At 46.1% G+C, this 12,768-nt stretch overlaps 1 protein-coding gene across 1 annotated transcript; it reads right to left on the bottom strand.

Moving 5' to 3' along the window:
- Positions 1-8,395: 8,395 nt before the first annotated feature.
- Positions 8,396-9,734, bottom strand: Msgn1 (mesogenin 1). The gene has a single exon (XM_005079057.3). It carries the CDS (start codon positions 9,439-9,441, stop codon positions 8,875-8,877), a length of 567 nt encoding a protein of 188 aa, XP_005079114.1. The 5' UTR covers positions 9,442-9,734; the 3' UTR covers positions 8,396-8,874.
- Positions 9,735-12,768: the final 3,034 nt, after the last annotated feature.

Raw genomic sequence — 12,768 nt, 5'->3', positions numbered from 1 at the left:
TCACAACCATCTGTAATATGATCCGATGCCCTCTTCTGGCCTTCTGCAGAACACTGCATACATAATAAATAAATAAATAAATAAATAAATAAATAAATAAATAAATATTTTAAAAAATCCTCAGACTGGTGGCTCACGCCTTTAATTCCACCTTGGGAGGCAGAGGCAGGCGGATTTCTGCAAGTTCAAAGCAGGTCTAGTTTCAGGGCAGCCAGAGGGATGCAGTGAGATCCGGTCTCAAAAACAAACAAATCTGTAGGTATAAGCTACTTTTTTCAGTTTCCATGTAGAAGCATAGACGATAAAGCCTTTAGAAGGTGACTAAGCCTGAAGGACGCCATCCTAGCGTGTGGGGTTAGTCACTGGCAGAAGAACGTACACACAGCTGTCACTGCTTTTTGCCCTTTTCCACAGCGTGAGGGAGCAACAAGGCCCTCAGAAGACTCTCAAATGCCTTCTCAGCATTCACAGTGGTGAGAAGTAAACTTCTGTTATTTACTCAGTACCCGGTCACCAGAATCAGAAATAGCCCAAGTTAACCCCAGGTGTGATGCAGAGGAGGAGGGACAAGGATAAAGGGTCCAAAAAGTGAAACTAGGAAAACAACACTTGGTTATTTCGCCGTGTGGACCACGGCATCAGCGCCCATGCCGCGTGTACTGTTGTATCCTATGCCAAGTGTTTCGGTGTATATATATTTATTTCAAGTTTCATTTACATTCCAACCACAGTTCTCCCTCCCATCCCTGTCCTCCCCCACCCTTCCCCCCACCCCTCCCCTCCTCGCACTCTTCCCCCAGCCCACCCCCTATCCGCTCCTCCCGACAGGTAAGGACTCCCACGAGGAGTCAACGAAGCCTGCCCAGTGTTTTGGTAGCGACCTCAATCGATAACCACCTGAGCTAGTCAGTGGGTGGGGCTTCTCTCGGGCCAAAATTGTCAGCTGCCGCACAGCTGGCTTGCTCGAGACTCACCCAGCAGCCCATTTCTTGCTTGCTCAGGCATTTCCTGTTCTCTACCCCCTCCAATCTCACTCTGCGATTCAGCTGAACCACTCCAGGGGATTCCTCCTAAGCGCTGGAATTTTTCCAGACCTTTAAGCATTTGAGACACAGCTTCCTCCAGAGGATGGTGCCCTTGGCTCCATCAAGCGCGCAGACACAACCTCAACTTCACACAGCCTCTCGCTATGTGGAGTCTTCCCGGTGTCCTCCGAGGAGCACTGGCCTGGTAGTGTCTTGTCGAGTCTCTCTCCGGCAGTTGTAACCGTCTGTCCCTGCATGCCCTTCATGAAGCACAAGGCTGGGGTGGTGGCCAGGCCGAGGCTAGCATCTGACTCCCTCTGCCCTGGCCCCACAGCTCTTACCATCATTAGCATGCTACACTCTCTGACCTGGATTGGATCCTCAGCGTCCCTCCCAACACAGGCCTTTTGGTACCTGCCAGTATCCTTGGACCTTCATCTACTCTTATGTTTGCTTTCTCCGATAGGAAGCAATTAAGGCAAACAGTGGAAGTAGAGGTAGCAATCTTTGGAGAAATTCTTTTTTTTTTTTTTTGGCGGGTGGGGGGCGGGTAGGAGTGAGGGGATGGGGATGGTTTCAAGACAGGGTTTCTCAGTGGCTTTGGAGGCTGTCCTGGAACTAGCCCTTGTAGACCAGGCTGGTCTCGAACTCACAGAGATCCACCCGCCTCTGCCTCCCGAGTGCTGGGATTGAAGGTGTGTGCCACCAACGTCGGTTGGCTCAACCTGCTTTCTCATAGAACCCAAGACCACCACCCACAATGGGCTGGGCCCCCCCCCCCCATAAATCACTAATTGAGATTCTGCCTTACAGCTGACTCAACTGAGGTCACAACTCTAGCTTGTGTCAAGTGGACTTAACACCAGCCAGGGCACAGCACTGTGGAAAGAGAAGATAGGACACTTAATTGGGGCATAAGCCTAGTTCCAGGTTCAATGAGAGAGCCTGTCTCAAAGGAACAAGATGGTGGATGACAGAGCAGGACACCTAGCATCCTCCCCTCCTGACTCACACATGTGTGCATCCTAGCACGCGCGCGCGCACACACACACACACACACGCACAGATACACACACACACACACACGCACAGATACACACGGATATACACAAAAACAATAACAAAAGAAAATATTTCCTAATAAGTTTGGGCACCAAGTCAAGAGTTTCACCAAGTGAAGGCATAGCCTTGGAAAGATGAATGCTGAGATCTCAATGCTGGTTTTGTACTTTGCTGCATAGTTTGACCATACATACTCAGTACTGATGAGAAAATGGGCCTGGGTGGAACTTGGCTCTGCACCAGTTGTGTGACTTTGGGTAAGGTGACTTGTGTTGTGGGTAACTGCTTCCTTTTTATGTTTTTTGTTTTGTTTTGTTTTTGGGGGTTTTTTGAGACAGGGTTTCTTTGTATTGCTTTGAAGGCTGTCCTGGACTGGCTCTGTAGACCAGGCTGGCCTCGAACTCACAGAAATCCGCCTGCCTCTGCCTCCTGAGTGCTGGGATTAAAGGCGTGTGTCACCAACGCCCGGCCTTGTTTTGTTTTTATTTTTGTCTTTGTTTTTTTTTTTTTAGATTTATTTATTTATTACAAATACAGTGTTCTGCGTGCATGCCAGAAGAGGGCACCAGATTGAATTGTAGATGGTTGTGAGCCACCATGTGGTTGCTGGGAATTGAACTCAGAACCCCTGGAAGAGCAGTCAGTGCTTTTAACCTCTGAGCCACCTCTCCAGCCCAGGTAACTGCTTGCTAATGTTGGCCATGGAGAGGAAGGCAAAGATCCTCATTAACAGCCAACATGATACCTCAGATAATGGGTCTACACTACCCTCTTGGACTAGAATAGAATAATCCATTCAATGCTTTCAAAAACACTTCCTATGCAAAGTCCCTGGTCCCTCCCCTAGCAGGTCTGTCCAATCACCTGAATGAAAAGAAATGGAAGTCAGTAGAGTTCATTTGAAGACAATGATTGACAGGAGGGAAGGTCAGCAGCCTCCATACCCACGGTTAGAAGCACAGATCTGAGTTCTAGGGCTCCTGCTGTAGCACACTGGTTCTCAGGTTCCACAGCAAAGAATTAGACCAGGAACACCTGGTAACAAATAGGAAGAGAGTCAGTTTATGCTCGCACTCCTAATCCCAGCACTCACGAAGCAGAGACAGGTGGATCTCTGTGAGTTCAAGGCCAGCCTGGTCTACACAGGGAATTCCAGGAAGAAGAAAAAAAATAGAGAGAAAACACCCCTGAGAATGGGATCCCCCAAAGCCCTGGGCCATAAAGTCCTATAAAGTTCATTTAAATAGCATCCTCCCATGCCCACATAGGGAAGGACTTCTAGTCTCTCCCTCCTTCCACACCAGGAGACAAACAATTGTCCATGTGGCCCTGCCCCTGCCCTAACCATCTCAAAAGTACTTTTGCTTTCTTCTTCCTTGGAGTTCAAGGTTCTGACCGGGACCAAAATATCAAAATCAAACCTGTCCTAGTAAGGATGCAGGTGCTGCTTAATGTTTGCATCTCATTGGCCTGTCAGGCATCTTCTCAGGATCCCAGCAGCAGTGTGAGAGAAGAGAAAGGAGTGCCAGTGTAGAGAGGGAAGAAGGAGGGGGGAGAGGAAGAGATGAGAGAGGGGAGAGGAAGAGATGAGAGGGGGGAGAGGAAGAGATGAGAGAGGAAGAGATGAGAGAGGGGAGAGAAGAGATGAGAGGGGGGAGAGGAAGAGATGAGAGGGGGGAAAGGAAGAGATGAGAGAGGAAGAGAGGAGAGAGGGGAGAGGAGTGGAGCTAGCCAGACTTTGGTTCCTCTCAAGGCATCCCAAGCCCAAAAATGGTCAAGGCCCAAGCCTAGCAGAGAATCTCCACCCTCACCTCCAGGGACTTGGAGATTGTATGCAAAGCCCTAGCAGTGGGATCTCAGGGGCACACACATTTTTTGCATACCTGTTTGTTTGTTGCAGTACCCAGGATCGAACCCAGCAAGCATCTGACCATTAAGTTACCTATCCAGCTCTTGCTATTATTTTTTAAAAGGTGTTAAAAAAAAAACCACAGGAGTAATTCTGCAAATTTGTCAGTTTGCATGCTTCCCCCTCCCAATACCATTCCACCCGCACCCAACCCCCCTCCACACACACACACACACACACACACACACCTCATACACACTCACACACACACACTCACACTCACACTCTCACACCCTGCTTCGGCTTCTCGACTGTTCAGCTCCAGCAGCAGAAGTGCGAGCAGAACAAAAGACCTCGGGCTCTTGTGAATCGTGGAACACTTTATTGAACATAAGTGAGCAGATGGCAGATTTCAGCTTTCGACTAAGACTCTAAGCACCAGGAAAGCAAATAAAAGGCGGTTCTGTGGAAACGTTGAAGGAGAGGGGTAGAAGTTCAAAGAGAAAAAAATTCAGAGGATGAGATGAAATGCTTTATGTGGTGAGAGAGATGAAGGCCGCAGAGGAAGGAAGCAAAGGGACTTTAGCCTTTGCTGAGAGCCCTCTAAAAGCTGGGCCAAGCTCACCCAGAGAGCTGGGAAGGAAGGCCTTATGACAACAGGCCAAGAGCTCTGAGCTCTGCAGAACGGAGCCATGAGCTAAGCATGAAGTGATGAAGTGTGCTGTTGGCTAACCATGGGACTTTGTGTCTCTTAGCCATCCTAAACCTTAGTTTCCGTGCTCTCAAAGTAGGAAACTCACTGAGTGTCCGTCTCCAGGGTTGTTGCAGAGAACTGTGTCAAAGAGTCAGTGTGGGGATGTGGCCCCTAGCCAGACACAGACACATGGATAGTGTTTCCTCATCCTTTCCTGTTACCAGCACCAGAAATAACTTATTGCTGTTCTGAAGCTCGGCCTGAGCCAAGGGCTCTCAGCCACTCCCCAGAGGGATCAGCAGCCTACTCCAGTTCTGCTCCCTACAAGGGAGGCCCTTCTCAGGGAAGGTGCGCTGTGGGGTCAAATGCCCCCAGACCTTTGCCTCTTCAGAATGGAGTTGTGTTGCAAGCCAGCAGTGGGTAAAGCTAAAGGTCATGGGTAACCTTCCAGAAAACCCAACTTCTGGCTTTTCAGAGGCCTCTTCATTCATGAGCTCGAGCCCAACTAACAGGTGACAGTGGGACTTTGATGGTCTCCTCTCTCTCTCTCTCTCTCTCTCTCTCTGTCTCTCTCTCTCTTGCTCTCTCTCTCTCTTCCCTCTCTCTCTCTCTCTCTCTCTCTCTCTCTCTCCCCTCTCTCTCTGTGTGGAGGGCTGGAATATTTCTGTGTGACGTGTACACATAGGTGAGTGCACGTGTGTGTGCACATGAATTATTTCTGTGTGACGTGTACACATAGGGGAGTGCACATGTGTGTGCATGTGAATGTTAAATGTCTTCTCCAGCTGCTTCTCTGCTTTGTTTTTAAGGTGGATTCTCTCAGCTGGACAGTGATCCTGCATGCCTTTGATCCCAACATTTGGAAGGCAGAGGCAGGTGGATCTCAGTGAGTTCTAGGCCAGCCTGGTCTACAAAGCCAGGTCCAGGACAGAGAAACCCTGTCTCAGGGGGGGAAAAAAAAAAAAAGATTGTTTCTCTCACAAAACCCAAGCTCATCTGTTCAGCCATGCTGCCTCCCTGGTGTACAGCAGGATCTTTCTGGCTTTACCTCCCCTACACTGGGATTACAGACTTGAACCATCACAATGGTGGTTTTTTTTTTTTTTGGTTTGTTGTTTGTTTTGTTTATCTGAATGTTGGGGATCTGAACTCAGGTCCTTAAGTTTGCGGGACAAGCACTTCACTGACTAGGCCATTCCAGCTCCTTGAGGGAATGTCTGAAAGTAAAACAGGGACCTTGTAACTCATTTGCATTACTTGGTCCCCAGGACAAGTCAAGTTTCCCAAATTATTGAATCATTCTTGATATTGAACTCACAAGCTCAAAAGCCAGGGGCAATTGGTTCTCACTTGTTTAAATTAAAAAGGAAAGTAGTCTTTGATATCAAATTGATTTGGAGACCCCTTGGTTCTCTCCAAGGCCGTAGTACTGTTCTGACTGCTTTTCTCTGACACAAAGCACAGCACATGACCACTTGTATAGAAGCACGCACACAAACACATGCTTGCACATGAACACATACAGAGGGCTAAGTCCCTCAAGAAAATTCTTCATATAGATCAATCTTTTCTTGTTTCTTCACCAAATAGCAAAAAATAATAATAATAATAATAGACAAGAGACTGGTGAAGATTCATATAAATGTTTTAATCACCCAGCCCCAGCACCCCACTACCCCTTGAAAATAAGACATGCCGTTTTTAAGTTATAACATCTCTAGTTACAAGTGAAGCTAAATTCTACCTAGACACAATTTAAGTTGTATTAGAAATCCATGAGTTTAAAATGCAGCAATAAAAATAACTGAAAAAGAAATTTAAACCTTTTGGAACTAGGAAAAAGTAAACAAAGGAAAAAACACGTAAGCCATAAAACAACAACAACAAAAAGACTTGATCATATAAAAATGAAAAACTTTAAGGAGCAAGCTATAACATAATCAAAATTATAAACATAAAGCAACTTAAAGACAAACATAAAAAAGAACCGCAACCCCACCAAATTATAAGGAAATATCTCAACCCATGCGATGTACTTTCCCAAATTAACAAGAAGAAACTCCAACTGGAAGACTCTGAAAAACAAAAACTGCTACACTGCAGGAGCGGAACCAAAGCTAACAGTAGTCTCATTAGGTCAAGGAAAACTGCTCCATCTCGACTAGTAGACGGATAAATTAAAACTGACAAGGTGCTGTCACTGTGTTTCCCCCGCCACCAATTCTTGAGGTGGTTGTTAGCCAGTGACTATGTGGGACCACTGGTTTACCACATGGTATTTGCGGAAATAGAAATAACTACAAGAAAGTGATCAAGTAACATTTATTTATTTATTTTTTGGTTTTACGAGACAGGGTTTCTCTGTATTGTTTTGGAGGCTATCGGTTCAAGTAACATTTATTAACACATAAAATATGCACATGCTCTGATCTAGGAATACTCTTCCCGGGGACTGCTAAGGCTAACTTAAAAATTACCAGTGTACAAAGAAGCTTTTTGTCGCTATTTAACAAGGCATTTATTTATTTGCTTTGGTGGTGAAATAACCCCAAGCAACTTAAATATCATTGAGAAGGTGCTCCATTAAAGAAATTATGCAGAACCGGTGCTGGGGAGAGTATTGTTGGACTCGGAAAGCCACCCTTCAATTTTCTCATCTATAAAATAAAAATAATAGTGGCACTTGTGTCACATACATATTTATGCAAATTTACAGCGCTGGGTCAGAATCAGAGGTACAGAAATAAAGATGATGCTCAGAGTGTACATGGGTGCATATTTATTTGAGTAGATTTGTGTCATCAAAGGAAAAATGGGAAGAGGTTAAACATGACATTGTGAACACTGTCAGTGCTTTTGAAATTTATGTAATTAAAACCAAGAAAAATACCAAAGCAGGGGGGGGGGGAATCAACAGGAAACATGAACAGAATATCCAGTCACTAAAGACAAACACTAGTGGTTAGTAACCATAACAAGGAAGAGAAAAGAACCACCTTCAATATGATGCCCTCTGTATTCAGAATAACCAAACTGGGGCTGCAGATAGGAAGAGGGAATGGGTGTGTATTGGGGACATGTAGGGTAGTGGGGGGACACGGGTAAAGGAAGGGTGTGGGATGTGGGGTGAGGGTAGGGCAGTTAGACCTTGTAGATGAAATAAATTCCTTTAGAGGGGTCAGAGAAAGCCCTGAGTTATAATCCTGGCCTTTGCACTTATTATCTATGGAGTCCAAATTGACTTTGTTTTAAGCCAATCTCTTCATTGAAGAAACGAGTGTGAGAAGCAATGAGATCACATCCAAGCAGGGCCTGAGACTAAGAGCTCCTGCTCCTTAAGCTCAGCTTCTTGGCCACCCAGGTGGTGCGGTGCTGGGACCCTTCCTCCCTTCCTCCTTTTCCCAGTTCCCCAGACACTGCAGCCTAGGAGCCCTGTCCTTCCTTCCGGAGACTTAGAGGAGACATTCTGGTCATAGGATCTTCACTGTCTTAGCTTAGCCCAGCCTGCCTGCTTGTGATACAAATTCCTTCTGCAATGAAATGATTTTACTCCTAACCAAAAAACAAAAACAAAAAAAGTAAAGGCATGCTCTCAAATACACACACACACACACACACACACACACACACACACACACACACGGTTGGGGGCGGCATACAGAGAAAGACAGAGAGAGAGAGAGAGAGAGAGAGAGAGAGAGAGAGAGAGAGAGAGAGAGAGAGAGAGAGAGAGAGAGAGAGAGAGCACTGAGCGAGCAACAACTGCTTACTTGGCACAATCTTCCTAAATAAGAATCCAAGCTTCACACTGGATCCTGTACAAAATACAAGTTTCATTCCAACAGAAAGACAATTCCCCCAAACCAAAATGGTAGGGGAATATAGTTGTTATAGTTGTAGGCATTCAACATTATCAAAACAGAGTGTCTTTAAACTGTATTGAACCTTTAAAATACCTTTAAAAGACACAGGACAAAATAATCTGTCTCTGCAAAAGTCAAGCCACTGGAGACATGATGAAACTATCCGGAGCTGTTCTGCTTGCCTGGCAGGTGAATGTCCCCGCAGTTCCAGCAGGTTAGGTGGAAGTCCCTTTCAATTTAGCAGATCACCAGATTGCCACAGTAAGTGTCCACAGATGATAACTCTGTCCTATTGTCCTGGAAGACAAGTTCCGGGTCTTCAGAATTCCTCCATGCCTGTTCACAGGTCTGGAACCAGTAGGATTCCCCAACGGGCAGAACTCACACACTCTGAGGCCTGGACTCTCTCCCACTGCCGTTGAGGAGGTCTGTGAGTTCCCCGATGTACTTGATTGTGTACTTGAGTGTCTGGATCTTGGTGAGCGGCTGGCCTCTCTGGCTGTAGACAGGGGGCAGGTAATTCCGGAGCGTGTGCAGGGCATCTGCCAAGGTCCGCATCCTAAGTTTCTCTCTCTCGCTGGCTTTGCGTCTCCGCTGGACAGACATCTTGACTTTGCTACCCTTCTGGCCTTTGAGACCACCAGAGGCTTGTAGGTAGGCGGGTTGGAAAGCTAACATGCTACAATCCAGCTCTACCAGGCCACCAGCCCCATGGCTGCTATAGCCATCGCTGCCTCCAATGCTGGCCCCGCTATGACCACAGGGCAGTGCAACCTCAGAGTAGGACTCCAGAGAAGGAACTGGAGAGAGGCTCTGAGTTGGGGATGCCTGGCTCCGCTCCAAGGGCCTGGCTCGGCTTTTCCAGTCCCAGGAGGCCAGCAGGCCAACGGGGTCAGAAGCATCAAGGCCGTCCTCCAGGTGGAGGAAAGTCTCTCCCAGGTTGTCCATACCCCTGAGACAGTAGTGGAAGGACTCCTTGGCAAATGTGAAAAAGAGTTCTGCTGCCCTGGCCAGAGACCAGCTCTCTTTTATGATGGTAGGGGACCAGGGACAAAGTGGCAAAGGGGCCCCTGGTGGAGGGAGTTCAAAGGAAGAAACCAAGGACCAAGATGGAAAATGAACTCCTCAGGTGTCACTTTCTCCTCGTTGATAATTAGCATCTTCCAGCTAAAATGTCTTTAAACAGACCGGCCTCCAAGAGAAGAAAAAAGGAATTATCTTGTTGTAACTAAACCAATTAAGTCTGCATAACCAGGTTTAGCATTGTCCTGTGGAACTCATTAATGAGGAGCCAAAGAAAACAAGCCTGGTGATCCCCGCCGCAAGGAGGGGCTCCTGGGGGAGCCTTTGGGCCAGGAGGACCCGCCCACCTCGGGGATATTTTAGAGAAGATGGGGTGGTTGTTGTTGGAGAAGAAGCATGAGGCCGCGACAAAGCGAGTCTGAGCTTTGATGCACTTCTGTGTCAAATGCAGGCAATAATGGCTCCTATTTCCTGGGGCTGGCATAGGCTGTGATCAATGCTCACTTCTTTCTCCACTTTAGTTAACTGCCCCAGGTTTAAAAAACAAAACAAAACAAACAAACAAACAAACAAACAAACCTACTCATAGAGGGAAAAGCCAGCATATCCAGTAAGCTGGGAGCCTTACGGAGCAGGAAATCCTTCTAGAAGCATAAAAAAAAAGTCCTTGCTTTAAGTGATCACACCAGAATCCCTGAAGCAAGCAGACATCCATCAGACAATAGGACACTCCACAAAGCCAGGAACTTGCAGTGTACCTGCCTGGCATTTACCCTGATGAAGGTCTTTTTAAAAATCCAGCTGCCTGGTCACACCTTGTTTTTTTGAAATGTATAGAGGAAGTGTGAAATTAACAAGAGAGTCACTTTCCCCCACTACCCCTCCAAATGCCACCAAATGTGTTAAGTTGGATAGCCTTGCTAGTTAGCTTCATTTCCTAGATGTTCCCATAGACACTCACTTCGAAAAAGGAGTTCCAAATTCCCCCATTTGTCCCAGGAGCGGAACTTATCCTCCATGCAACTCATTGTTCAAAAGAATATCAACGCCACTGTCACCTTTGACTTCACATCGACTTGTCCTTTAACATGGTTATTTCAGCCCTTTGCAATTGTTAGAAAAAAAAATGTCAAGGACCTAATTAGAGCACTCGTGGTATTTTTTTAATTAGCAAGGCTCAGGAAATAAACATCTGAAGCATGTAATCTGGAGAAAAATGCACTTAGCTTTACCATTTGCTGAAGAACACTGAGCCAGGTCCCAGGCAACACTGCTGATGAAATATAATAAATATATTATATTATTCCTCCTACTTCTCCCTTTCCATCTCTCTCCCTTCTGCTCTGGTCCCGAAGCCCAGAGTGCAGTGGGGTTCTTCCAAGAACTTTTCATGTATTATAACTAACTTTCAGATTTAAAATTCCCAGCATTGTACACATGAGAAGGCTGAGGTTCCCAGAGCTTGAGAAACTAGGTTACAACCCCCAACAGGAAGTGACACACTCAATAGAAAGCAGCAAATCCCCCATAAAACTCCAGACACACAACATTTTTAAAGATTAACATTTCCCTCATGGCAGTCTGTTGTTAGAAGGCATGTGACTTGTGTGAGACTTGAGGACACAAGATGGCTCAGGTGGTCACCACCATAGTCACACAATAATACCATTTCTGTTCTAAAGCTTCCATATTTCCCCTCTTTCCACAGTCATTTGCAAGGCACTACTTTCTTCAGCTTCTTCCTCTTTTTACAAATTTTATTTTATTATTTTGTTATTTTGTTTTTTGAAACAAGCTCTCCCCGTGTAGCCCTAACTGTCCTGGAACTCTCTCTATACACCAGGCTGGCCCCGAACTCAGAGATTCGCTTGTCTCTGCCCCCCCCAAGATTAAAGGCATGTGCCACCATGCCCAGCCCAAAATTATTTTCTAAATGAGAAAATGTCCATTAAATCTTTGGTTCGTGTGGGCATGGAATGTAGCTCAGTGGGTAGAATGCTTGCCTCGCATTTCTGAGGTCTTGGGGTTGAACCCTCGACACTGCATGAACTGAGCATGGCTGCACACACTTGGCAATCCCAGCACTGAGGAAGCAGAGGCAGAGGGATTAGAAGGTCAAGGTCCTGCTCAACTACACATTGAACTCAGAGACAGCCTGAGAATTATGAGACCCTGTCTCAGACAAAACAAAGGTCTTCAGTGCACTGTAGATACTTGATTGGAGTTGGTTTAGTTATCGTTGTCACTTGTCACAGTCATACCACCATACTATATACTGCCTCTGACCTGAGTCTCCAGCAACGCTGATCCCCAAAGCGTATTATCAGAGTGAGGAAATGGCCCGTCTCCCCTGTTCTTAAAGTGCACTTTCCCCCTCTGATGAGAGTCAGTGCTGGCCCAGGTTCACACTGATCTGGCCATGAGTCACTCTTTGCTCAATCCAGAGAAAACGAAAAGGTGAAACACAGTGCGGTACCCCTTTTGTCCCTTTTCCATCGTGTGTTCTAAGGTGGAAAACACATTCAGTCTAGACGGGACCCAAAAACCCTCTTGGAAAGTGTGCTGAACAGAAGATCCAAAATTGCCTGGCTTCAAGATCCATCTTTTTTCTTTTTCTGGGAACTGATGTGCATCACGCGCTAAGTTTTCATGCCAAGTAGATGGCTTACCTCCTGCAGAGTGGGTCACAGGGATAAGGTTTCCGTATATAATTTAATGTCCGCTTACTCATCTAGTGTTTGTAAGAGACCGCGACTATGATCATCACAGACTATCTTAATATTTCCAAGGTTAATAAAGAAAATAACAGTCTCACTATGGAAATTGTCCATTTCCCTGCTAGGTTGTACCAGGCAAATTGTCCCAGAAGATGGTCCAAATGCAATATCTGTCCCCTGAGAAACAGCACAAAATACAACTTACATGTATTGTCCATATCATACAGTGTTCCCACCTTAGACTCTGCATGTGACATAATCACTGCCAATAGCTACAAGATACAGGGCTTGGTTCAAAGGCCACCCTCTCCAGGATGCTGTTCCTGCCTGCGTCAGACCCCAAATCTCTGCCATTCTCCAACAAGCAATACTTGATTTGGTCCCATCTTTCTGCCTGCCATTCCTATAGATTTGAGTTTCTCTTTGGCTTGTGCTGTATGTTATCTGCTGTGCTGGGTGCTAAGGACAGACAGTAAGTTAAAGGGCTTTTGTCTCCAGCAAACATATACACATATACACCAAGTGAATAAACCTC

This window comes from Mesocricetus auratus, unplaced genomic scaffold (genome assembly GCF_017639785.1).
Source record: "Mesocricetus auratus isolate SY011 unplaced genomic scaffold, BCM_Maur_2.0 Super-Scaffold_100024, whole genome shotgun sequence".
Taxonomy (NCBI): domain Eukaryota; kingdom Metazoa; phylum Chordata; class Mammalia; order Rodentia; family Cricetidae; genus Mesocricetus; species Mesocricetus auratus.
The sequence above is the reverse complement of the archived record's forward strand: the minus strand, read 5'-3'. Positions and strand labels throughout refer to the sequence as shown.